Raw genomic sequence first — 27,986 nt, 5'->3', positions numbered from 1 at the left:
CCTCTCGTCCTTGGTTATCCCTGGCTTCACAGCCATAACCCTCACATCGACTGGTCTGTGGGCACTATCAAGCAGTGGGGTCCTACGTGCCAAGCCACTTGTATCTTCCCGAGTTCCCCTTCCGAGTCTCTTGAATCCATCGACCTGTCCCGAGTTCCCGAGTGTTACCATGACCTCAAACTGGTATTTAGCAAACAGAGGGCCACCAAACTACCACCCCATAGACCTTACGATTGCACCATCGACCTGTTTCCGGGGACCTGCCCTCCCAGGGGTCGGATCTTTTCCCTTTCTCCTCCCGAACGAGCTGCTATGGATACCTACATCAAGGACGCTCTGGCAGCAGGCCTCATGCGTCCATCTACCTCGCCGGCGGGAGCAGGGTTTTTCTTTGTGGCCAAGAAAGACGGTGGATTACGACCTTGCATCGACTACCGGGGACTCAATGCCATAACCGTCCGTAACCGCTACCCGCTACCCCTTATGGCCACAGCCTTTGAGCTGCTCCAGGAAGCAGTTGTCTTCACTAAGCTTGACCTGCGGAACGCATACCATCTTGTGCGGATCAAACCCGGGGACGAGTGGAAGACCGCTTTCAACACGCCTACTGGTCACTACGAATACTTGGTGATGCCCTTCGGCCTGACCAACGCTCCGGCTGTGTTCCAAGCGCTCATAAACGATGTGCTTAGGGATATGCTTAACATCTTTGTGTTTGTTTACTTGGATGACATCCTCATCTTTTCAAGCTCCCTTCAAGAACACACTAAGCATGTCAGACAAGTGCTCAAACGCCTCCTAGACAGCCATTTGTACGTTAAGCCGGAAAAGTGTGAATTCCATTCCTCTCGAGTACAATTCCTGGGATTTATAGTGGAACCCGGTCGAGTCCAGATGGACCCCAAGAAGGTAGGGGCGGTAGCGGATTGGCCCACCCCCAAGTCCGTTAAGGAAGTTCAGCGTTTCCTGGGCTTCACCAACTTTTACCGCAAGTTCATCAAGAACTTCAGCTCGGTGGCAGCCCCTCTCTCAGCTGTAACCAAGGGTGGCAACACAAGGTTTCTGTGGGGAAGAGAAGCTGAGACGGCCTTCCAAGGACTCAAGCAGCGCATCCTCTCTGCTCCCATCCTGACACTACCAACGGCGGATGAACCTTTTGTGGTGGAGGTAGACGCATCAGAGGTTGGGGTTGGAGCTGTCCTGTCTCAGAGGGGTGAAGACAAGAAGCTTCATCCTTGCGCCTTCTTCTCTCACCGGCTTACCCCGGCCGAGAGGAATTACGATGTGGGGGATCGTGAACTCCTAGCGGTTAAGATGGCATTGAAGGAATGGAGACACTGGCTCGAGGGGGCTTCTCAACCGTTTCAAGTGCTTACGGACCACAAAAATCTGGAGTATATCCAGCAGGCGAAGCGGTTGAACTCCAGACAAGCTCGATGGTCTCTTTTCTTCAGCCGATTTCAGTTTATCCTCACCTATAGACCCGGGTCGAAGAATCTCAAACCGGACGCCTTGTCACGAATCTACTCTCCTGCCATTCGAGAAGATACTGACATGACTGTCCTTCCGGCCGCTAAGATCGTGGCTCCGATCTCGTGGCAAGTGGAGGATACCGTGAAACAAGCTCAAGCCATCGAACCGGGCCCTGGAGGAGGTCCTGCTAATCGGTTGTTTGTTCCCAAGGCAGCAAGGTCCCAAGTCCTTCTGTGGGGGCACTCCTCTCGCCTCACCTGTCACCCGGGCGTAGGTCGCACCTTGGAGTTCATCCAGCGTAAGTTCTGGTGGCCCACCATAAAAGAAGACGTTGCCACTTTCGTCAAGGCCTGTTCCGTGTGCTGCCAGGGCAAATCTTCTCACCTCCGCCCTCAAGGACTCCTTCACCCTTTATCTATTCCCCACCGACCCTGGTCCCATATCTCGTTGGACTTTATTACTGGCCTTCCTCCGTCCCATGGTAATACTACGATCCTAGTCATCATCGACAGGTTTTCTAAGGCGGCCAGGTTTGTTCCCTTGACCAAATTACCTTCTGCCAAGGAAACAGCTGAGTTGGTGATTAACCATGTGTTCCGAGTCTTTGGGATTCCGCAAGATATGGTTTCCGACAGAGGTCCCCAGTTCGCCTCAAGGTTTTGGAAGGCCTTCTGCCAACTCATAGGGGCTACGGCCAGTTTATCTTCAGGGTACCATCCGGAGTCCAATGGCCAAACTGAGAGGATGAATCAGGAGCTGGAAACCACCCTCAGATGCATGATTTCCAACAACCCGTCCACATGGTCATCCTTCATTGTTTGGGCCGAGTACGCGCACAACACCTTGTGCTCCTCCTCCACTGGTATATCCCCGCATGAGTGTCAGTTTGGCTATGCGCCTCTATTGTTCCCGGACCAGGAGGCAGAAGTCAGAGTGCCTTCAGCCTCGAGGTTCATCAGACGCTGTCGGCTTACGTGGAAGAAGGCACGTCTTAATCTTCTGCGTTCCTCTCAGCAGTACCAACGACAAGCCAACAGACGTCGCCGTCCCGGTCCTACCCTGTACCCCGGCCAGAGAGTATGGCTCTCAACTAAGAACTTACCACTACGGGTGGAGTCTCGCAAGCTGTCCCAGAGGTTCATCGGTCCCTTTAAGATTGCCAGGAGAGTCAATCCCGTTACTTTTCGCCTACACTTACCCAGATCCCTTAAGATCAATCCAACATTTCACATTTCTTTGTTAAAACCTGTTGTTTTTTCTCCCCTTATCCCGGCAGGCAGACCTCCCCCTCCGCCCCGTGTCATCGGTGGCCAGTCGGCTTATACCGTCCACCGGATACTGGATTCCCGCCGGGTGCAGCGGTCCTGGCAGTATCTGGTGGACTGGGAAGGCTACGGTCCCGAGGAGCGCTCCTGGGTTCCTGCCAAGGACATACTGGACCCTGACCTCATTCGTCAGTTCAGGACCCTCCACCCTGAGAAGGCTGGTAGGAACGTCAGGAGCCGTTCCTAGGAGGGGGATTCTGTCAGGTTTTGGCCAAGACTGTTCGGGTTTTGGTCACTAGATGTCCCCATTGCACCTTTTTTGTACCTTTTGTTTTTCTTGCTCTAATTATTGTTTGCACCTGTAAGTCATTCCCTTGTTAGTATTTAAACCCTGTGTGTTCCTCAGTTCCTTGCTCAGTGTTTGTAAGTTAGCACCCAGCCCCAGCCCAAGCCTTGTTTTATACAGATATTTCTCTTGTTGGATTTTCCAGAGGTTCTCTGGTTTAGTTCTTGTGTATTATTTGAGTAGTCTTTTGAGGTTTGTTTTTCCCTGCTGTTTTTTACCACTTTGTGGAGTTTCTTTTGTATTTTGGAGGATTTCCATTTTGTGCCTCTTGGCTTTATTTTTGGACATTGTGGATTTAGTTTCTTTGCCTGAAGATTTTGTTCTTTAATTAAACCACCATCTCTAGTACTGCTGTGTCTGCCTCATCTTCTGGGTTCTGACGATTATTTAGTGACTGTTTCTCGCACCGGGTCCTGACAGTAGACCTATCTGATGTAGATATATCTAATGTAGATATATCTAATGTAGACCTAGCTAATGTAGCTATTGGGCGGCAGGGTAGCCTAGTGGTTAGAGCGTTGGACTAGTAACCGAAAAGTTGCAAGTTCAAATCCCAGAGCTGACAAGGTACAAATCTGTCGTTCTGCCCTGAACAGGCAGTTAACCCCCTGTTCCTAGGCCGTCATTGAAAATAAGAATGTGTTCTTAACTGACTTGCCTAGTTAAATAAAGGTAAAATATCTAATGTACTTGGTTTCAGCAACACGCCTCAGTTTCTTAACATCTAACACGCTCCACTCCTTATGCTAATGTTTTACCTTCAGTACAATAAGTACAGTTACATGGGTAGCTAATAACAGCATCTTACCCTGACATCACCCTAAATCCTAATAACAACACCTCACCTAAACCTAAAGACCCTTAGTCTCTGGGTAGATGTGGTGCAGCTGGGGGATAGGCCTCAGAGATTACATCCTCCTCCTCCTTCAGTCTGTCTCCCCAAGCTCTGCAGGAGACACTTAAAGCATTGACCTGATGAAGTCATCATCTCTCTAATATTGTCTCGTTCACAACCCCTCCCTCTTTGTCCAAAGCCTCTGTCCTTATCCCAGTAATGTTGTCCTACGGTCCTAAAGCCTGAGCCCCCTGATAAATAAAATAAAATAGTTGTTTTCACCTTTATTTAACCAGGTAGGCCAGTTGAGAACAAGTTCTCATTTACTGGCCTACCTGGTTAAATAAAGGTGAAATAAATAAAATAAAAATGTAAAAATCAGGGGGCTCAGGCTTTAGGACAGGAGGGACAAGGACCGTAGGGCAACATTACTGGGATAAGGACAGAGATAACGGTGGACAGAGGCTTTGGACAGAGAGGGAAGGGTGTGAACAAGACAATATAAGAGGTTGTAAATGATGTTGTCCTACTGTCCTCGTCCCTCCTGTTCTCAAAGCCTGAGACCCCTAATATTGCCCTCCTGTTCCCAAAACCGGTCCAAAAGCCCCTTCACCTCAGCTGTTGACTGTCTATTGGTGTCATTTAGCTGTCTATATTAGATGGTCTTAGTCTTCCCTTTAACTACATCCTCTGGGCCTAGGAGAGGCATGTGACATGGTGTTGGTCCTATATGGTGTTGGTCCTAGATGGTGTTGGTCCTGTATGACATGGTGTTGGTCCTAGATGGTGTTGGTCCTAGATGGTGTTGGTCCTAGATGACATGGTGTTGGTCCTAGATGGTGTTGGTCCTAGATGGTGTTGGTCCTATATGGTGTTGGTCCTAGATGACATGGTGTTGGTCCTAGATGGTGTTGGTCCTAGATGGTGTTGGTCCTAGATGGTGTTGGTCCTAGATGGTGTTGGTCCTAGATGGTGTTGGTTCTAGATGGTGTTGGTTCTAGATGGTGTTGGTACTAGATGACATGGTGTTGGTCCTAGATGGTGTTGGTCCTAGATGGTGTTGGTCCAAGATGGTGTTGGTCCTAGATGGTGTTGGTCCTAGATGGTGTTGGTCCTAGATGGTGTTGGTCCTAGATGGTGTTGGTCCTAGATGGTGTTGGTCCTAGATGGTGTTGGTTCTAGATGGTGTTGGTACTAGATGGTGTTGGTCCTAGATGGTGTTGGTTATCGATGGTGTTGGTCCTAGATGGTGTTGGTTCTAGATGGTGTTGGTCCTAGATGGTGTTGGTCCTAGATGGTGTTGGTTCTAGATGGTGTTGGTCCTAGATGACATGGTGTTGTTCCTATATGGTGTTGGTCCTAGATGGTGTTGGTTCTAGATGGTGTTGGTCCTAGATGACATGGTGTTGTTCCTATATGGTGTTGGTCCTAGATGGTGTTGGTCCTAGATGGTGTTGGTCCTAGATGACATGGTGTTGTTCCTATATGGTGTTGGTCCTAGATGGTGTTGGTCCTAGATGGTGTTGGTCCTGGATGGTGTTGGTCCTAGATGGTGTTGGTCCTAGATGGTGTTGGTTCTAGATGGTGTTGGTCCTAGATGGTGTTGGTCCTGGATGGTGTTGGTCCTAGATGGTGTTGCTCCTAGATGGTGTTGGTCCTAGATTGTGTTGGTCCTAGAAGGTGTTGGTCCTAGATGGTGTTGGTCCTAGATGGTGTTGGTCCTAGATGGTGTTGGTCCTAGATGGTGTTGGTCCTAGATGGTGTTGGTCCTAGATGACATGGTGTTGGTCCTAGATGACATGGTGTTGGTCCTAGATGGTGTTGGTTCTAGATGGTGTTGGTCCTAGATGGTGTTGGTCCTAGATGGTGTTGGTCCTAGATGGTGTTGGTCCTAGATGGTGTTGGTTCTAGATGGTGTTGGTCCTAGATGGTGTTGGTCCTAGATGACATGGTGTTGGTCCTAGATGACATGGTGTTGGTCCTAGATGGTGTTGGTTCTAGATGGTGTTGGTCCTATATGGTGTTGGTCCTAGATGGTGTTGGTCCTAGATGACATGGTGTTGGTCCTAGATGGTGTTGGTTCTAGATGGTGTTGGTCCTAGATGGTGTTGGTCCTAGATGGTGTTGGTCCTAGATGACATGGTGTTGGTCCTAGAATGTTGTTGGTCCTAGATGGTGTTGGTTCTAGATGGTGTTGGTTCTATATGACATGGTGTTGGTCCTAGATGGTGTTGGTCCTAGATGGTGTTGGTCCTAGATGGTGTTGGTCCTAGATGGTGTTGGTCCTAGATGACATGGTGTTGGTCCTAGATGGTGTTGGTCCTAAACTACTACACTAAGTTACTACTAAGCTACTAAGATGATATGATTCAAATAAGTAATGTTCATGTTCAATGATTGTGTTGAGATTCTATAACTACGTAATTGATGATTGTTTATGTTCTGTCTCTAGCTGCGTCGTCCCCCTCCTCCTTCACCCTGAATAAGTCTAATACTCTCAGCTCAACACTCCCCAAGTCCTACTACCCAGGTAAACACTTTACACACACACACACACACACCATTCTGTTACTATATATTATACTCACGGTAGGTAGTAGAGAGCACAAGGCAATGGTTGGAAAATAGCACCTAGTTATTAGTTGTTTTTTTGGCATCCTTGTTGACAAGAGTGTTTGTATTCTAACCTTTAAACATAGGTGGTTGTTGTATCAATAATTGTAGTAAACATACACTTTGTGAAGGTACTAGCTATAATTGTAGTAAACATACACTGTATGAAGGTACTCGCTATAGTTGTAGTTAACATACACTGTATGAAGGTACTCGCTATAATTGTAGTAAACATACACTGTATGAAGGTACTAGCTATAGTTGTAGTTAACATACACTGTATGAAGGTACTAGCTATAGTTGTAGTAAACATACACTGTATGAAGGTACTAGCTATAGTTGTAGTTAACATACACTGTATGAAGGTACTCGCTATAATTGTAGTAAACATACACTGTATGAAGGTACTAGCTATAGTTGTAGTTAACATACACTGTATGAAGGTACTAGCTATAGTTGTAGTTAACATACACTGTATGAAGGTACTAGCTATAGTTGTAGTAAACATACACTGTATGAAGGTACTAGCTATAGTTGTAGTTAACATACACTGTATGAAGGTACTAGCTATAGTTGTAGTTAACATACACTGTATGAAGGTACTAGCTATAGTTGTAGTAAACATACACTGTATGAAGGTACTAGCTATAGTTGTAGTAAACATACTCTGTATGAAGGTACTAGCTATAGTTGTAGTTAACATACACTGTGTGAAGGTACTAGCTATAGTTGTAGTTAACATACACTGTGTGAAGGTACTAGCTATAGTTGTAGTAAACATACACTGTGTGAAGGTACTAGCTATAATTGTAGTAAACATACACTGTATGAAGGTACTAGCTATAGTTGTAGTTAACATACACTGTGTGAAGGTACTAGCTATAATTGTAGTAAACATACACTGTATGAAGGTACTAGCTATAGTTGTAGTTAACATACACTGTGTGAAGGTACTAGCTATAGTTGTAGTAAACATACACTGTATGAAGGTACTAGCTATAGTTGTAGTTAACATACACTTTGTGAAGGTACTAGCTATAGTTGTAGTAAACATACACTGTATCAAGGTACTAGCTATAGTTGTAGTTAACATACACTTTGTGAAGGTACTAGCTATAGTTGTAGTAAACATACACTGTATGAAGGTACTAGCTATAGTTGTAGTAAACATAAACTGTATGAAGGTACTAGCTATAGTTGTAGTTAACATACACTGTGTGAAGGTACTAGCTATAATTGTAGTAAACATACACTGTATGAAGGTACTAGCTATAGTTGTAGTAAACATACACTGTATGAAGGTACTAGCTATAATTGTAGTAAACATACACTGTATGAAGGTACTAGCTATAATTGTAGTAAACATACACTGTGTGAAGGTACTAGCTATAGTTGTAGTTAACATACACTGTGTGAAGGTACTAGCTATAATTGTAGTAAACATACACTGTATGAAGGTACTAGCTATAATTGTAGTAAACATACTCTGTATGAAGGTACTAGCTATAGTTGTAGTAAACATACACTTTGTGAAGGTACTAGCTATAATTGTAGTTAACATACACTGTATGAAGGTACTAGCTATAGTTGTAGTAAACATACACTGTATGAAGGTACTAGCTATAGTTGTAGTAAACATACACTGTATGAAGGTACTAGCTATAGTTGTAGTAAATATACACTGTATGAAGGTACTAGCTATAGTTGTAGTAAATATACTCTGTATGAAGGTACTAGCTATAGTTGTAGTAAACATACTCTTTGTGAAGGTACTAGCTATAGTTGTAGTAAACATACTCTTTTTGAAGGTACTAGCTATAGTTGTAGTAAACATACACTGTATGAAGGTACTAGCTATAATTGTAGTAAACATACACTGTATGAAGGTACTAGCTATAGTTGTAGTTAACATACTCTTTGTGAAGGTACTAGCTATAGTTGTAGTAAACATACTCTTTTTGAAGGTACTAGCTATAGTTGTAGTAAACATACACTGTATGAAGGTACTAGCTATAATTGTAGTAAACATACACTGTATCAAGGTACTAGCTATAGTTGTAGTTAACATACTCTTTGTGAAGGTACTAGCTATAGTTGTAGTACACATACACTGTATGAAGGTACTAGCTATAGTTGTAGTAAACATACTCTTTGTGAAGGTACTAGCTATAGTTGTAGTAAACATACTCTTTTTGAAGGTACTAGCTATAGTTGTAGTAAACATACACTGTATGAAGGTACTAGCTATAGTTGTAGTAAACATACACTGTATGAAGGTACTAGCTATAGTTGTAGTAAACATACACTGTATGAAGGTACTAGCTATAGTTGTAGTAAATATACACTGTATGAAGGTACTAGCTATAGTTGTAGTAAATATACTCTGTATGAAGGTACTAGCTATAGTTGTAGTAAACATACTCTTTGTGAAGGTACTAGCTATAGTTGTAGTAAACATACTCTTTTTGAAGGTACTAGCTATAGTTGTAGTAAACATACACTGTATGAAGGTACTAGCTATAATTGTAGTAAACATACACTGTATGAAGGTACTAGCTATAATTGTAGTAAACATACACTGTATGAAGGTACTAGCTATAGTTGTAGTAAACATACACTGTATGAAGGTACTAGCTATAATTGTAGTAAACATACTCTGTATGAAGGTACTAGCTATAGTTGTAGTAAACATACACTGTATGAAGGTACTAGCTATAGTTGTGTCGTTCCGTATCAACAGTCCACAGTGTCTCTTTGTGTGAGATGTAATAGTTGTTATGTCTTCGGCTATAAGCCTGTATTCTTCTGTCTATTCTTCTTCTAGCCTCGGTCTATAATCACATTCACTGTGCTCTGTTCTTTAGTTATTCTCCTTATCTCCTATTCTTTTATTTACTGCTATGTTCTCTTCTCTCTTCTCTCTTCCTCCAATCTCTGCACTTGTTTTGGGGTTATGACCAGATCCCTTTGTGCCAACTGCTATCTTAGGTGAGACAAATCTTCTTTTACCACTATCCCCATTTCTGCTGTGAGTTTTATTATGGAATTTTGCCGTTTAACTTGCTTATCTTTTAAGCCTTTATAAAAAAATATATACACTACAGTTCAGAAGTTAGGGGTCACTTAGAAATGTCCTTGTTTTTGAAAGAAAAGCATCTTTTTTTGTACGTTTAAAATAACATCAAATTGATCAGAAATACGGTGTAGACATTGTTAATGTTGTAAATGTCTATTGTTGCTTGAAATGGCTGATTTTTTTATGGAATATCAACATAGGCGTACAGAGGCCCATTATCAGCAACCATCACTCCTGTGTTCCAACAAGCAACAATAGACATGTACAACATTAACAATGTCTACACTTTATTTCTGATCAATTTGATGTTATTTTAATGTACAAAAAACATAGCTTTTCTTTAAAAAACAAGGACATTTCTAAGTGACCCCAAACTTTTGAAAGGTAGTGTATATATATATATACATATATATATATGAAAAAGAGACTGTGTCCCCTTTAGGTTTTGGTCAGCTCTGTTACTAAAAATCATCTTCCATACCTGCCTGCTGCTTCCCCCTCCTCTCCCTCCCCTCCTCTCCATCTTCGTCATCCTCTTCCTCCTCTTCCTTCTCAACCTCCTCTATCCCCTCCTCTTCCTTCTCTTTCCTTTCATCCTCTTTCCCTTCCTCCTCTTCATCCTTGTTCCCTTCCTCCTCTTCCTCTTCTTTCCCTTCCTCATCTTCCTCCTCATTCCGTTCCTCCTCTTCCTCCTCGTTCCCTTCCTCTTCTTTCCCTTCCTCGTCTTCCTTCTCTTTCCCTTCCTTCCCTTCCTCTTTTCCTTCATCTTCTTCCTCCTCTTTGTTTTCCTGATCTTCCTCCTCCTCTTCCTCCCTGTATATCTCTGTGGTTTCCCTTGGGCTGAGGCTGGCTTCACTCCATCCCATCCGCATTGCGTGTGCCGTGTGTCTGATGTCACATATACTATGGGTATGATGTCACCGGCGTAACATATATTACCTCTCATATGCATGGTTAGACATGTGGACTGGATGTGGGGGGTTGTGTAGGTAACCTATCGCCATGGCCACTGTTACTACAGTTACTTGTACAATCACTCTAGTACACTTATATAAACAGAGAGAGAGATCAACCACGTATATAAACAGAGAGGTCAACCACATATATAAACAGAGAGGTCAACCACGTACATAAACAGAGAGGTCAACCACGTAGTTCAGAATGTATTGACTTTTTCCAGGCCTAAACACAATACCTCATACACTTAACCACACATGGAAATCGAAAAGATAGATACATAGAAACTTGTCTTACACGTTTAAGCATTTAAACATTTAGGATGCAATTCATATCTACGTACCTCCCCCCGTTCCTCTCGACACATTACCACCCTCCACCTCCCAACAACAATCCTGTTATTCTATGTAATATCTCTCCCTGCCTGCTGGCTAACTGCTCTGATAGCTAGCTGTTGGCTAACTGCTCTGAAAGCTAGCTGTTGGCTAACTGCTCTGAAAGCTAGCTGTTGGCTGACTGCTCTGATAGCTAGCTGTTGGCTAACCGCTCTGATAACTAGCTGTTGGCTAATTGCTCTGATAGCTAGCTGTTGGCTAATCGCTCTGATAGCTAGCTGTTGGCTAACCGCTCTGATAGCTAGCTGTTGGCTAACCGCTCTGATAACTAGCTGTTGGCTAATTGCTCTGATAGCTAGCTGTTGGCTAACCGCTCTGATAGCTAGCTGTTGGCTAACCGCTCTGATAGCTAGCTGTTGGCTAACCGCTCTGATAGCTAGCTGTTGGCTAACCGCTCTGATAACTAGCTGTTGGCTAACTGCTCTGATAGCTAGCTGTTGGCAAACCGCTCTGAAAGCTAGCCGTTGGCTGACTGCTCTGATAGCTAGCTGTTGGCTAACCGCTCTGATAGCTAGCTGTTGGCTAACCGTTCTGATAGCTAGCTGTTGGTTAACCGCTCTGATAACTAGCTGTTGGCTGACTGCTCTGATAGCTAGCTGTTGGCTAACTGCTCTGATAGCTAACTGTTGGCTAACCGTTCTGATAGCTAGCTGTTGGCTAACCGCTCTGATAGCTAACTGTTGGCTAACCGTTCTGATAGCTAGCTGTTGGCTAACCGCTCTGATAGCTAGCTGTTGGCTAACCGCTCTGATAGCTAACTGTTGGCTAACCGTTCTGATAGCTAGCTGTTGGCTAACCGCTCTGATAGCTAGCTGTTGGCTAACCGCTCTGATAGCTAGCTGTTGGTTAACTGCTCTAATAGCTAGCTGTTGGCTAACCGCTCTAATAGCTAGCTGTTGGCTAACCGCTCTGATAGCTATATGTTGGCTAACCGCTCTAATAGCTAGCTGTTGGCTAACCGCTCTGATTGCTAACTGTTGGCTAACCGCTCTGATAGCTAGCTGTTGGCTAACCGCTCTGATAGCTAGCTGTTGGCTAACCGCTCTGATAGCTAGCTGTTGGCTAACCGCTCTGATAGCTAGCTGTTGGCTAACCGCTCTGATAGCTAGCTGTTGGCTAACCGCTCTAATAGCTGGAGCTAGTGACCTACTTGGTGTTGTTGTTTTGCCGCCATGCACTCTTCTGTTTTTTCCTCCTCTTCCATGATAAAATAGAATAATAAAACCATTTCGTTTTCTCATTAATTATTAGTAGCCTTTGTTGAAAGAGGGATGGAGGGAGGGGGGGGGGGGGGGGGGGTGAGAAACGCCTGAAGTATAGGCCTACACACTGCACCATCTAGAAAAGTAGAGCACTTGTATTTATTTTTGACTAGCTATAGCTTTTGGGGAAAATATGATAATAACAACAATTATATGTGGGGCAGTAGTGGTAATGAACGACTTGAGGCAACAAGGACACACACAAATAAGCAACACAACACGGTTTGTTGCAGTTTTTAGATGTTTACCACATATGAAGCATAAAAATAGATGTTTACCTCAAGTGAAGCATAAAAATCATTACTACTCAACCTCCACAATGCCACTTTTAAGGCTGATTCTAGCCTGATTCTACCATGAAATCAAGATAATGCCTGTCATGGTAACCGTGTTGACAGTTAGCGTTAGCTTCAGAAGTAAGCTGGTTGAGAGCCAGGCAAGGCAGGCTGGCTGGAAAAGGTTATCTGTTTTTAGGAGTGACAGTTTGAGTTAGCTTACTGGGAGTTGATTATCATTTAATGTGAGTGATTATTTCAAACATATCATCTTGTTCATTTCATCGCAGACTTTATTTTGTATCATGTCAACCCTAAATGTATTCAGCACATGATAAACATGTGCCTTTAAAATACTTGAAAATTAGAATCACTAATATTTAAAAAAATTTTTTTTTACTATTTTAGCATCCCCATTCTGTCCCCTTGGAAATCCATTCTGTCCCCTTGGAAACCATTCTGTCCCCTTGGAATCCATTCTGTCCCCTTGGAAACCATTCTGTCCCCTTGGAAATCCATTCTGTCCCCTTGGAAACCATTCTGTCCCCTTGGAAACCATTCTGTCCCCTTGGAAACCATTCTGTCCCCTTGGAAATCCATTCTGTCCCCTTGGAAACCATTCTGTCCCCTTGGAAATCCATTCTGTCCCCTTGGAAACCATTCTGTCCCCTTGGAAATCCATTCTGTCCCCTTGGAAACCATTCTGTCCCCTTGGAATCCATTCTGTCCCCTTGGAAACCATTCTGTCCCCTTGGAAATCCATTCTGTCCCCTTGGAAACCATTCTGTCCCCTTGGAAATCCATTCTGTCCCCTTGGAAATCCATTCTGTCCCCTTGGAAACCATTCTGTCCCTTGGAATTCCATTATGTCCCCTTAAAATCCATTCTGTCCCCTTGAAATCCATTCCGTTCCCTTGAAATACATTATGTCCCCTTGAAAGCCATTCTTTCCCATAAAAATCCATTCTGTCCCCTTAAAATCCATTCTGTCCCCTTAAAATCCATTCTATTCCCTTGGAAGCCATTCTGTTCCCTTGAAAGTCATTCTGTCCCCTTGGAAGCCATTATGTCCCCTTGAAAGCCATTCTGTCCCCTTGAAATCCATTCTGTCCCCTTGGAAGCCATTATGTCCCCTTGAAAGCCATTCTGTCCCCTTGAAATCCATTCTGTCCCCTTGGAAGCCATTATGTTCCCTTGAAAGCCATTCTGTCCCCTTGAAAGCCATTCTGTCCCCTTGAAATCCATTCTGTCCCCTTGGAAGCCATTCTGTCCCCTTGAAAGCCCTTATGTCCCCTTGAAATCCATTCTGTTTCTGCTTTGTATTTTAAGTATGTCTTGCCCTGTTGAAATGGCCTGCCATAAATTTCTCAACAAACACAGCAGAATAGGCTTTTCTTTGACCAGGCCTTACTGATTAAACAGCAGAAGGCTGTGACCTAACTGACAGTAGCTCTACACACTACCAGTGACTGTGACTTAACTAACCGTAGCTCTACACACTACCAGTGACTGTGACCTAACTAACAGTAGCTCTACACACTACCGGTGACTGTGATTTAACTAACAGTAGATCTACACACTACCGGTGACTGTGACTTAACTAACAGTAGCTCTACACACTACCGGTGACTGTGATTTAACTAACAGTAGATCTACACACTACCGGTGACTGTGACTTAACTAACAGTAGCTCTACACACTACCAGTGACTGTGACTTAACTAACAGTAGCTCTACACACTACCAGTGACTGTGACTTAACTAACAGTAGCTCTACACACTACCGGTGACTGTGATTTAACTAACAGTAGCTCTACACACTACCGGTGACTGTGATTTAACTAACAGTAGCTCTACACACTACCAGTGACTGTGACTTAACTAACAGTAGCTCTACACACTACCAGTGACTGTGACTTAACTAACAGTAGCTCTACACACTACCGGTGACTGTGATTTAACTAACAGTAGCTCTACACACTACCGGTGACTGTGACCTAACTAACAGTAGATCTACACACTACCAGTGACTGTGACTTAACTAACAGTAGATCTACACACTACCGGTGACTGTGACTTAACTAACAGTAGCTCTACACACTACCGGTGACTGTGACCTAACTAACAGTAGCTCTACACACTACCAGTGACTGTGACTTAACTAACAGTAGCTCTACACACTACCAGTGACTGTGACTTAACTAACAGTAGCTCTACACACTACCAGTGACTGTGACCTAACTAACAGTAGCTCTACACACTACCAGTGACTGTGACTTAACTAACAGTAGCTCTACACACTACCAGTGACTGTGACTTAACTAACAGTAGCTCTACACACTACCAGTGACTGTAAAGGTGCTTATGCTGTTTTGTTGCTTACCCCCTTCTCTTCTTCTCTCTTCTCCTCTCTTCTCTCTTCTTCCTCTCTTTCTCTTCCCTCTCTCTGTTCTCGTACCTAACCTCTTTATGTATCTCCTTTATAAAAGTGCCCATAAATGGTAAGTCGCCAGCCCTCCCTGGTCCTGGTCTTGGTTTGAGGAAGGAGGTGGTATCACAGGAACACACAGATACCAGTGAGAGAGCTGCTACGTTCAATATGATTATTATTGTTTTAATTATTATTGCATGGCCAGTGGACATGCTAGCATTTCACTACCATCTGTATGGTATCGTACCTCTTTGTTTCCACCTTCTGAGGCCGTTAGCCTAGCATGATGCCATCACTGCATTTTCATGTTTTCTCTCCCAGATCCTCACTTCCTTGTTTTTTGAGTTGTTTTTGTTTGGTTGTAATTGATGTTGCTTCAGATGGTGCCTGCTTTCCTCAGCCATTTTTTTTTTTTTGTTGCTGTAGCCCAAATCCTTCATGTCACGGACATCTTCATCGCAGCTCTGCCTCATTCTGCCACAATATGAGAGAGGGGTTGGATTCGGGAGGTGTATCAAAAAACAAAACAAAAAAAACCCGCTTCTCTAATAATGTATTTATATTAGTGAGCACCTTCGGCACTAATTCTTCTCACAGCGTAGTCACAAAATTAGACCAATCACAACCCCCAATGGTTTCCAGTTGATACACAGTTGGAGCTGAGCCTTCCTCCTCCTCACCACATCCACTCATACGGCAACTCTACCATGTCACGGCTATACACCAATATCCACACTAACATACCACTTAGAATGTACGTACACCTGATAGCCTACCTGCTTCAAGTGGTAGTATGCTAGTATGGATATTGGAACCCTGGCCAATATCTATCTATTACCATTATGCCTAGGGCCAGGAGTTACTCCTTGTCAGGGGGAAACTCCCGGTCCTATAGTATGTGACTCACATGACAGCATTATGTAGGCTTTATGACAGCAGTATCTAGGCCATATGACAGCATTATCTAGGCCTTATGAAAGCATTATCTAGGCCTCATGACAGCATTATCTAGGCCTTATGAAAGCATTATCTAGGCCTCATGACAGCATTATCTAGGCCTTATTTCAGCATTATCTAGGCCTTACAACATCATTATCTAGGTATGTATGGTAGCATTATCTAGGTCTGTACGACAGCCTTATCTAGGCCTTATGTCAACATTATCTAGGTCTGTATGGCAGCATTATATAGGCCTGTATGGTAGCATTATCTAGGCATGTATGAAAGCATTATCTAGACATTATGACAGCATTATCTATGTATGTATGACAGCATTATCTAGGCCATATGACAGCTTTATGTAGACCTTATGACCACTATTATTTAGGCCTTATGACCACCCGTAAGGGTTATCAAGAGTTCACTCACTATCCTGACCTGCTGTACCTTCTCTCCCCTGTCTCTGTGTGTGTGCCTGCCTGCCTGCCTGCCTGCCCGCCTGTCTGCCTGCCTGTCTGCCTGTCTGCTCTGCCCAGACGAGAGCCAGACGATGGGTGGTGGTGGTAGTAGCTGCAGTGACACCAGTAGCCTGGTCCAGTCTCACGGCCACTCCCTGAGAAAGAGAGAGGGGACTGTAGACGCGCCCTACCAGACAGGCCAGCTCCACCCTGCTATCCGAGTTGCCGACCTGCTGCAGCACATCACACAGATGAAGTGTGCGGAGGGATACGGCTTCAAGGAGGAGTATGAGGTGAGATAGAACATCACTTTTGACCTTTGACCTCCTCTCCTTGAATCTCTGTGAGGTCGTTCCAATACTTTTAAAAAAATGTATCCATCGTCCTTTATTCAAGTTGGAGTATGAAGTCAGGCAACAAAAAAAAAACTCTTGACCTTTCAACTTTCACCTACCCACTCTTGGGAATAGACTCCTCGACCCCTCTCAACTGAATCCCCGTGGCCCCTTGTTCTGTTTATTTGAAACTGGTATCCATCCATCTTTCCTCCCTTCATTGAAAAGTAGTTTGTGATCTAACATGATTGGACAGGTGAAAAGATACTGTATGTGTATGAGGTGAGACACATCCCTTTTTGACCTTTTTGACCTTGACCTGACTGGATCAATTCCATTTCACCTACATTGTTGTCTGAAGTCTACACTCACTGACTCCGACAATTCAGATTCAAGAAAATGGACAATACATACTGGTAGTTGTCAATGCATGGTTCTTTTTAATGCTTAAATTAGATCCAAATGGTACCCTAGTCCCTTTATAGTGCACTACAGGCCCTATGGATCTTGGTCAGAAGTAGTGCACTATAAAGGGACTAGGGTACCATTTGGGATGTAATTTCTGAATTTATAATTTGAATAGCTGGTACATCCAGCTGCTCCTCTTTAGTTCCCCTGATGGACAATGATGACCAGTTCCTGTTCCTGTGTGTTCACAGTCGCAGATGGTTTTGTTGATTCATCCCGGTCCTTTCGGTGGTAGACTGCCTCTTCTGCAGTCGTTTTGTTGATGTATCGTTGTGTTGTTGGTCGGCGTGTGTGTGTGTGTGTGTGTGTGTGTGTGTGTGTGTGTGTGTGTGTGTGTGTGTGTGTGTGTGTGTGTGTTGTGTGTATGTTTGTGTGTGTGTGTGTGTGTGTGTGTGTGTGTGTGTGTGTGTGTGTGTGTGTGTGTGTGTGTGTGTGTGTGTGTGTGTGTGTGTGTGTGTGTGTGTGTGTGTGTGTGTGTGTGTGTGTGTGTGTGTGTGTGTGTGTGTGTGTGTGTGTGTGTGTGTGTGTGTGTGTGTGTGTGGAACCACTCAGGAGGCCTTCGGGAGTTTAGCACTGTGTGCCAAAGCGTCTTCAGTTTGGTGTTTAACTCATTCAAGTCATATTAAAACCCACTGTGAGTGACTGTCTCCCTCTCGTCAGTAGGTCACACCACAGCCTCCTGCTAACCACAGACACAGACGGACAGTTACTCTGACACCGTGCCTCTCTCTGACACCCAAACTAAAGAGCTCTCCTCCTCCGTCGAGTCGAGGAGCAAGGACCATCTTTCCCATTTCCTGTCATTAGGCCAGCGGCTGGCTGGGCCTGGCAGAGATCCATCCTGCGTCTCTGTCCCTTAGCAGTCAGAGTGATGATGTGGTGTTAGAACCATTACAATGGTTCCTATCTCACCATGGTCCCCCTCTATCATCTCATCTCCCAGGGATAGGATGGTACAAGCAGGAGTGGTTTCTCTCTCTCTCTCTCTGTCCTATCTCTCTCTCTCTCTCCTCTCTCTCTCTCTTTCTCTCCCTCTCCTCTCTCTGTCCTCTCTCTCCTTCCTTCCTCTCTCTCTTTCTCTCCCTCTCCTCTCCCTCTCCTCTCTCTCCTTCCTTCCTCTCTCTCTCTCCTTCCTTCCTCTCTCTCTTTCTCTCCCTCTCCTCTCCCTCGCCTCTCTCTCCTTCCTTTCTCTCTCTCTCTCCTTCCTTCTCCTCTCTCCTTCCTTCCTCTCTTTCTCTCCCTCTCCTCTCCCTCGCCTCTATCTCCTTCCTTTTTCTCTCTCTCTCCTTCCTTCCTCTCTCTCTTTCTCTCCCTCTCCTCTCTCTCTCCTCTCTCTCCTTCCTTCCTCTCTCTCTTTCTCTCCCTCTCCTCTCTCTCTCCTCTCTCTCCTTCCTTCCTCTCTCTCTCTCTGTATGGGAGACATGTATCAGTAATTAACTCCCTGTTTTCCCCCAGAACAATTTCACTATAATCCCTGACAGTTAAATAACACAGCCTGAGCCTCCCTTCATTCCCTTGCTCCCTACTGTTCTTTTCTGAGGCAGCCTCCCTCCGTAGCTCCCTGCCTGCAGCAAACAGACTGTTCTTTTCTGAGGTAGCCTCCCTCTGTATCTCCCTACCAGCAGCGAACAGACTGTTATTTTCTGAGGTAGCCTCCCTCCGTATCTCCCTACCAGCAGCAAACAGACTGTTCTTTTCTGAGGTAGCCTCCCTCCGTATCTCCCTACCAGCAGCAAACAGACTGTTCTTTTCTGATGTAGCCTCCCTCCGTATCTCCCTACCAGCAGCAAACAGACTGTTATTTTCTGAGGCAGCCTCCCTCTGTAGCTCCCTACCTGCAGCAGCTGCAGCAAGGCTGTTCTTTTATGGGTCAGCCTCCCTCCGTAGTTCCCAACCTGCAGCAGCTGCAGCAAGGCTGTTCTTTTATGGGTCAGCCTCCCTCCGTAGCTCCCAACCTGCAGCAGCTGCAGCAAGGCTGTTCCTTTATGGGTCAGCCTCCCTCCGTAGTTCCCAACCTGCAGCAGCAAGGCTGTTCCTTTATGGGTCAGCCTCCCTCCGTAGTTCCCAACCTGCAGCAGCTGCAGCAAGGCTGTTCTTTTATGGGTCAGCCTCCCTCCGTAGCTCCCAACCTGCAGCAGCAAGGCTGTTCCTTTATGGGTCAGCCTCCCTCCGTAGTTCCCAACCTGCAGCAGCTGCAGCAAGGCTGTTATTTTATGGGTCAGCCTCCCTCCGTAGTTCCCAACCTGCAGCAGCTGCAGCAAGGCTGTTCCTTTATGGGTCAGCCTGCCTCCGTAGTTCCCAACCTGCAGCAGCTGCAGCAAGGCTGTTATTTTATGGGTCAGCCTCCCTCCGTAGCTCCCAACCTGCAGCAGCAAGGCTGTTCCTTTATGGGTCAGCCTCCCTCCGTAGCTCCCAACCTGCAGCAGCTGCAGCAAGGCTGTTCCTTTATGGGTCAGCCTCCCTCCGTAGCTCCCAACCTGCAGCAGCTGCAGCAAGGCTGTTCCTTTATGGGTCAGCCTCCCTCCGTAGCTCCCAACCTGCAGCAGCTGCAGCAAGGCTGTTCTTTTATGGGTCAGCCTCCCTCCGTAGCTCCCATCCTGCAGCAGCAAGGCTGTTCCTTTATTGGTCAGCCTCCCTCCGTAGCTCCCAACCTGCAGCAGCTGCAGCAAGGCTGTTCCTTTATGGGTCAGCCTCCCTCCGTAGTTCCCAACCTGAAGCAGCAAGGCTGTTCCTTTATGGGTCAGCCTCCCTCCGTAGTTCCCAACCTGCAGCAGCTGCAGCAAGGCTGTTCTTTTATGGGTCAGCCTCCCTCCGTAGCTCCCAACCTGCAGCAGCAAGGATGTTCCTTTATGGGTCAGCCTCCCTCCGTAGCTCCCAACCTGCAGCAGCAAGGCTGTTCCTTTATGGGTCAGCCTCCCTCCGTAGCTCCCAACCTGCAGCAGCAAGGCTGTTCCTTTATGGGTCAGCCTCCCTCCGTAGTTCCCAACCTGCAGCAGCCAGGCTGTTCCTTTATGGGTCAGCCTCCCTCCGTAGTTCCCAACCTGCAGCAGCTGCAGCAAGGCTGTTATTTTATGGGTCAGCCTCCCTCCGTAGCTCCCAACCTGCAGCAGCAAGGCTGTTCCTTTATGGGTCAGCCTCCCTCCGTAGTTCCCAACCTGCAGCAGCCAGGCTGTTTAGGGACTGGGGGGATAGAAGCTGTTTCAGTCTGCATCTCGCTGCCCTGAGGGCCTGATCCATTATGGATGAAAGGTGTTTGGGTCCCAGCTCAGCACTGTGGAGACGCAGCAGAGACAGCCACAGAGTCAGTCACAAGGCACTGCAACAGTCGGACTGATTTTCCCCTCATTACTGTCCTGTCTATCTATTCTATCTGCTGTCCTCTACAGTCCAGACTTTTCTACTTTTCTACAGAGTCAGTCACAAGGAACAGCGACAGACACACAGTCAGAGAGAGACAGAGAGAGAGAGTTACTGATTGACCCCCCCCCCCCCCTACCTTACTGCTGTTACCATCAGACAGAGAGTTACTGATTGACCCCCCCACTACCTTACTGCTGTTACCATCAGACAGTCAGACAGAGAGTTACTGATTGACCCCCCCACTACCTTACTGCTGTTACCATCAGACAGTCAGACAGAGAGTTACTGATTGACCCCCCCCCCCCCCCCCTACCTTACTGCTGTTACCATCAGACAGTCAGACAGAGAGTTACTGATTGACCCCCCCCCCCCCCCCCGTACCTTACTGCTGTTACCATCAGACAGAGAGTTACTGATTGACCCCCCCACTACCTTACTGCTGTTATCATCACACAGTCAGACAGAGAGTTACTGATTGAAACCCCCCCCCCCCCCACTACTTTAATCTTACTCTACCTCAAACCTACAGGACGGACAGGAAGGAAGAGTGAAGGACGACAACATTGTCGCTTGGCTAAGATTAATTAGTGTGTTGTTCCAATGCTGTCTTCATATTTATATTCGTATATTAATCTGTCAGGTGAAAATGCGTTTGTAACTTTTTTTTAGGGGGTGATGAGATTTGGAGGCCAGGTGCATCTATCTATCTAAACTGTTCACGTATATAGTTTCTATATTTTCTATATTTCTATCTTTTCTATATTTTCTATATTTCTATCTTTTCTATATTTCTATCTTTCTATATTTCTATATTTTCTAAATTTCTATATTTCTATATTTTCTAAATTTCTATATTTCTATATTTTCTATATTTTCTATATTTCTATATTTCTAAATTTTCTATATTTCTATATTTTCTATATTTCTATATTTTCTATATTTCTATATTTTCTATATTTTCTATATTTCTATCTTTTCTATATTTTATTACACTTACATTTTGTACTGTATCTCTCTCTGACTCCCATGCCTTCTTACGTTAATCTATACGTATAACTTTGGATCAGATCAATGAGGTAAGATTATATATTTGTTTGGTTATTTGTGATTTATTTTATTTTAGATATGTAGAGAATATAATTGGTTTGCATTGTGGAGGGCAACATGAGGGCGGTGGTGCTTGCTGTGGGTTGACTTAATGGAACAAACAAAAAAGGTGGATTCCCACGTTAGGACATGTGACTGTGAAACGTTTTATTTTAAAAAATGTTGGGGGGGGGGACCCTTTTGGGACCCTTTGCTCAAGACATTGAGATGTACAGTACGTTACCCAACATTTATAAGGCTTTTGTAAAGCATTCGTAAACGCATACATACTCATGGAAAAATACCAATTGGTTCAAGTTTGACCAAAAACATCTTCAAGCCTTATGGCAGCTGACATAACCTGACATAGGTAGACATAACCTGACATAGGTAGACATAACATGCCTTGAAGCAAAAACCAAACACCTTCTGAATGTTACATACGATCAGATATTGTACATCACTATAAGGCCCGGGTTCCCAGACCCAGATTTAAACCCAGTCCAGGACTAAAAAAAAATACTTTCAATAGAGTCTGAATTTAACAACGTTTTTTAAAATCCAGTAGCAGTCTGTAATCTTAAATCTGTAATCTTAATCTGGGGAATCGGTCCGACATCAGCTAGTATGTTGTATGCATGATGCTAATCAGTGAATGCTGCTTCCTTGTGAAGTGACTTTGTCACTATACATGCTTTATAGAGTCCTGTTTTGATATGTCAACTGTGACATATCTGTATTTGCATGCCCAAATTGTTCTGCACGTGTCGCTCACTCTGTCACCACTCTCGTACAATAGGTTTACTGTAGCGGTTCCCAAAGGTTCTCTGAGGAGGTTCTAAAGGAGACCCCAGAAGAACCCAACAGAACCATTTTACCAGGGTCACGTTCCCCACAGACTAACCCAACAGAACCATTTTACCAGGGTCACGTTCCCCACAGACGAACCCAACAGAACCATTTTACCAGGGCCATGTTCCCCACAGACTAACCCATCAGAACCATTTTACCAGGGCCACGTTCCCCACAGACTAACCCAACAGAACCATTTTACCAGGGCCACGTTCCCCACAGACTAACCCAACAGAACCATTTTACCAGGGCCACGTACCCCGCAGGCTAACCCAACAGAACCATTTTACCAGGGCCACGTTCCCCACAGACTAACCCAACAGAACCATTTTACCAGGGTCACGTACCCCACTGACTAACCCAACAGAACCATTTTACCAGGGTCATGTTCTCCACAGACTAACCCAACAGAACCATTTTACCAGGGCCATGTTCTCCACAGACTAACCCAACAGAACCATTTTACCAGAGCCACGTTCCCCACAGACTAACCCAACAGAACCATTTTACCAGGGTCACGTTCCCCACAGACTAACCCAACAGAACCATTTTACCAGGGTCACGTACCCCACAGACTAACCCAACAGAACCATTTTACCAGGTCCATGTTCCCCGCAGACTAACCCAACAGAACCATTTTACCAGGGTCACGTTCTCCACAGACTAACCCAACAGAACCATTTTACCAGGGTCACGTTCTCCACAGACTAACCCAACAGAACCATTTTACTAGGGTCACGTACCCCACAGACTAACCCAACAGAACCATTTTACCAGGGCCACGTTCCCCGCAGACTAACCCAACAGAACCATTTTACCAGGGCCACGTACCCCGCAGACTAACCCAACAGAACCATTTTACTAGGGTCACGTACCCCACAGACTAACCCAACAGAACCATTTTACCAGGGCCACGTTCCCCGCAGACTAACCCAACAGAACCATTTTACCAGGGCCACGTTCCCCGCAGACTAACCCAACAGAACCATCTTGATTATTTTACTTAGTATTTGTTCGTTTTTTTCCCTTTTCCTAAAATAATTTAAAAAAATATGTATCTTGAAAAAGAATGTTCCATATGTTTAGGACAATCCTTCCACTGGAATAATGATATTCTAGTTTATTATTATAATTTTTTTTATGCAGATCTGAAAACCCCACAAATTAATTATTGTCGACTTGAAGGAGTCTCTTTTCCTTTCCTCAAGTTGGGAATTGATGAATAAATACAAAGAGAGGGGGAAAGTCACTAAATTATTCAATTTCTCTCTTCTGTTCTCTCTCTGCATTTTCTTCTTTCATAGCTCTGTGTACTTCCCAGTAACCATACTGCTGTTCTGTTGTCACTTGACTGTGGCCTCCACATAATGAGTGTGTGTTTAAAGTGTTAGCATTCACACTAGTTTTGAGTCCCAAATCGCACCCTATTTCCTTTATAGTTCACTACTTTTGACTACTTTGGCCTTGGTCAAAAGTAGTGCACTGTATAGGGAATAGGGTGCGATTTAGGGGTCGTACCCAGTGTTATGATTACTCACACAGTCACAGACAGGAACAGGAAGTAAGACAAAGCTGGGTAATGGGGATATTGTAAATAGACTTGCAATTAAAAAGTAGAATATAACTGCAGTGGTAAAAAATGTCACAGACGCTACTGATGAAGAGGAGTACGACAACTACAGAAGCATCAGCAGAAACACTTTTTGATGTTGTTTCCTGTTAATTCTACTTTTCCTATTGTTTATAAATACTCTTGTCTGCCCTCCATAGTCTCTCTCCCTATCCATCAATATTGACTACCGTATCTTATTTCATACTGGGGTTTTGGTCAAATAGAAAAGGATTGAGGAAAGGTCTTTGAGACTGTCTGGGAGAAAACGTTCCTACAGGGATGCTGGCCCGTGTTCCACAGTTGTGTCATGTTGGCTGGATGTTAATACGCACGGGAAACTGTTTAGCGTAAAAACCCAGCAGCGTTGCAGTTCTTGACACAAACCCGGTGCGCCCCGGCACCTACGACCATACCTCGTTCAAAGGCACTTAAATATTTTGTCTTGCCCATTCATCCCTCTGAATGACGCACATACACAATCCATGTCTCAGTTGTCTCAAGGCTTAAAAATCCTTCTTTAACCTGTCTCCTCCCCTTCATCTACACGGATTGAAGTGGATTTAACAGGTGACATCAATAAGGGATCATAGCTTTCACCTGGATTCACCTGGTCAGTCTGTCATGGAAAGAGCAGGTGTTCCTAATGTTTTTGTACAGTGTATATTAGGTAGCATTACATAGATATTACACCCTTTATAATTTAGTGACAATGACAATCAGGGAGGATGACATTGGGCTGCTATCATCACGTCCTCTCCCCTCCTCTCCCAAGATGCACTGCTGTGAGGAAATCTCCCTCCTAGTCCATCTAGAAGATACATATCTATCTTGGTTTGTATCACGTTTCAGACAATGTCGAATTAACAACAGTTTATTAATTCAACAGGGGCAAAAGGCAGGTCGAGGGCAGGCAGAGGTTAGTAATCCAGAAAGGTGGGGCAAGGGTACAGGACAGCAGGCAGGCTCAGGGTCAGGCAGACAAGGTCAAAACCGGGAAAACAGGAACAATCGAGAGACAGGAATAGAGGGGGGAAAATGCTGGTAGGTTTGACGAAACAAAATGAACTGGCAACAGGAAAAACAGAGAACACGGGTATAAATACACAGGGGATAATGGGGAAGATGGGCGACACCTGGAGGGGGGTGGAGACAATCACAAGGACAGGGGAAACAGATCAGGGTGGGACAGTTTGACTGGCCCCATGAGGACAGGGACATATTTTTAACATATTAAAGCTGTTTCTCAGAGAGACCGGTAGTGTCCCAAATGGCACCCTATGCCATATTTAGTGCACTATGTCCCCATAGATCCCTGGTCAAAAGTAGTGCACTACATAGGGAATAGGGTACGCAGACTCAGAGAGAGACAGGCAGTGTCACAAATGGCACCCTATGCCAATATACACAGGTAGTTAGGAACCAATATACACAGGTAGTTAGGAACCAATATACACAGGTAGTTAGGAACCAATATACACAGGTAGTTAGGAACCAATATACACAGGTAGTTAGGAAACAATATACACAGGCAGTTAGGAACCAATATACACAGGTAGTTAGGAACCAATATACACAGGCAGTTAGGAACCAATATACACAGGCAGTTAGGAACCAATATACACAGGTAGTTAGGAACCAATATACACAGGCAGTTAGGAACCAATATACACAGGTAGTTAGGAACCAATATACACAGGCAGTTAGGAACCAATATACACAGGCAGTTAGGCACCAATATACACAGGCAGTTAGGAAACCAATATACACAGGCAGTTAGGAACCAATATACACAGGCAGTTAGGAACCAATATACACAAGTAGTTAGGAACCAATATACACAGGTAGTTAGGAACCAATATACACAGGTAGTTAGGAACCAATATACACAGGTAGTTAGGAACCAAAATACACAGGTAGTTAGGAACCAATATACACAGGCAGTTAGGAACCAATACACACAGGCAGTTAGGAACCAATATACACAGGCAGTTAAGAAAGCAAAGGCTAGTTTTTTCAAACAGAAATTTGCATCCTGTAGCACAAACTCCCAAAAGTTCTGGGACACTGTAAAGTCCATGGAGAATAAGAGCACCTCCTCCCAGCTGCCCACTGCACTGAGGCTAGGAAACACTGTCACCACCGATAAATACACGATAATTGAGAATTTAAATATGCATTTTTCTACGGCTGGCCATGCTTTCCACCTGGCTACCCCTACCCAGGTCAACTGCCCTGCACCCCCCACAGCAACTTGCCCAAGACTCCCCCATTTCTCCTTCACCCAAATCCAGATAGCTGATGTTCTGAAAGAGCTGCAAAATCTGGACCCTTACAAATCAGCCGGGCTAGACAATCTGGACCCTCTCTTTCTAAAATTATCTTCCGAAATTGTTGCAACCCCTATTACTAGCCTGTTCAACCTCTCTTTCGTATCGTCTGAGATCCCCAAAGATTGGAAAGCTGCCGCGGCCAACCCCCTCTTCAAAGGGAGAGACACTCTAGACCCAAACTGCTACAGACCTATATCTATCCTACCCTGTGCAGCTGTCTTCATCGACCTGGCCAAGGCTTTCGACTCTGTCAATCACCACATTCTTATCGGCAGACTCAACAGCCTTGGTTTCTCAAATGACTGCCTCGCCTGGTTCACCAACTACTTCTCAGGCAGAGTTCAGTGTGTCAAATCGGAGGGCCTGTTGTCCGGTCCTCTGGCAGTCTCTATGGGGATGCCACAGGGTTCAATTCTCGGGCCGACTCTTTTCTCTGTTTACATCAATGATGTCGCTCTTGCTGCTGGTGACTCTCTGATCCACCTCTACGCAGACGACACCATTCTGTATACTTCTGGCCCTTCTTTGGACACTGTGGTAACTAACCTCCAGACGAGCTTCAATGCCATACAACTCTCCTTCCGTGGTCTCCAACTGCTCTTAAATGCTAGTAAAACTAAATGCATGCTCTTCAACCGATCACTGCCCACACCTGCCCTCCCGTCCAGCATCACTACTCTGGATGGTTCTGCCTTAGAATATGTGGACAACTACAAATACCTAGGTGTCTGGTTAGACTGTAAACTCTCCTTCCAGAATCACATTAAGCATCTCCAATCCAAAATTAAATCTAGAATCAGCTTCCTATTTTGCAACAAAGCATCCTTCACTCATGCTTCCAAACATGCCCTCATAAAACTGACTATCCTACTGATCCCTGACTTCAGCGATGTCACCAAAGCCCCATATACTACCCACCACAGTATGCTCTCGTTGGCTGGCCCTCGCTTCATATTCGTCGCCAAACCCACTGGCTCCAGGTCATCTATAAGTCTTTGCTAGGTAAAGCCCCGCCTTATCTCAGCTCACTGGTCACCATAGCAGCACCCACCTGTAGCACGCGCTCCAGCAGGTATATTTCACTGGTCATCCCCAAAGCCAACTCTTCCTTTGGCCGGCTTTCCTTCCAGTTCTCTGCTGCCAATGACTGGAACGAATTGCAAAAATCACTGAAGCTGGAGACTCATATCTCCCTCACTAACTTTAAGCACCAGCTATCAGAGCAGCTCACAGATCACTGCACCTGTACATAGCCCATCTGTAAATTGCCCACCCAACTACCTCATCCCCATATTGTTATTTTTTTTCTCCTTTGCACCCCAGTATCTCTACTTGGACATTCATCTTCTGCACATCTATCACTCCAGTGTTTAATTGCTAAATTGTAATTATTTCGCCACTATGGCCTATTTATTGCCTTACCTCCCTAATCTTACCTCATTTGCACACACTGTATATAGACTTTTTCTACTGTGTTATAGACTGTACGTGTGTTTATGTGTAACTCTGTGTTGTTGTATGTATCGAACTGCTTTGCTTTATCTTGGCCAGGTCGCAGTTGTAAATGAGAACTTGTTCTCAACTGGCCTACCTGGTTAAATAAAGGTGAAATAATGTTT

The 27,986-nt window shown here is 44.8% G+C and overlaps 1 protein-coding gene across 1 annotated transcript in view; it reads left to right on the top strand.

Annotated features, from left to right (window-relative positions):
- LOC139551373 (receptor-type tyrosine-protein phosphatase mu-like) overlaps window positions 1–27,986 on the top strand; it is a 565,336-nt gene that overhangs the window by 434,774 nt on the left and 102,576 nt on the right. Inside the window, exons 17-20 of the mRNA XM_071362858.1 lie at window positions 6,372–6,449; window positions 9,494–9,520; window positions 14,986–15,072; window positions 16,403–16,617. Of these exons, the coding sequence (XP_071218959.1) occupies window positions 6,372–6,449; window positions 9,494–9,520; window positions 14,986–15,072; window positions 16,403–16,617 (407 nt within the window). The remainder of the gene's footprint in view (window positions 1–6,371; window positions 6,450–9,493; window positions 9,521–14,985; window positions 15,073–16,402; window positions 16,618–27,986) is intronic.

This window comes from Salvelinus alpinus, chromosome 23 (genome assembly GCF_045679555.1).
Source record: "Salvelinus alpinus chromosome 23, SLU_Salpinus.1, whole genome shotgun sequence".
NCBI classification, from domain to species: Eukaryota; Metazoa; Chordata; class Actinopteri; order Salmoniformes; family Salmonidae; genus Salvelinus; species Salvelinus alpinus.
This window is presented reverse-complemented; position numbering and strand designations above follow the sequence as displayed.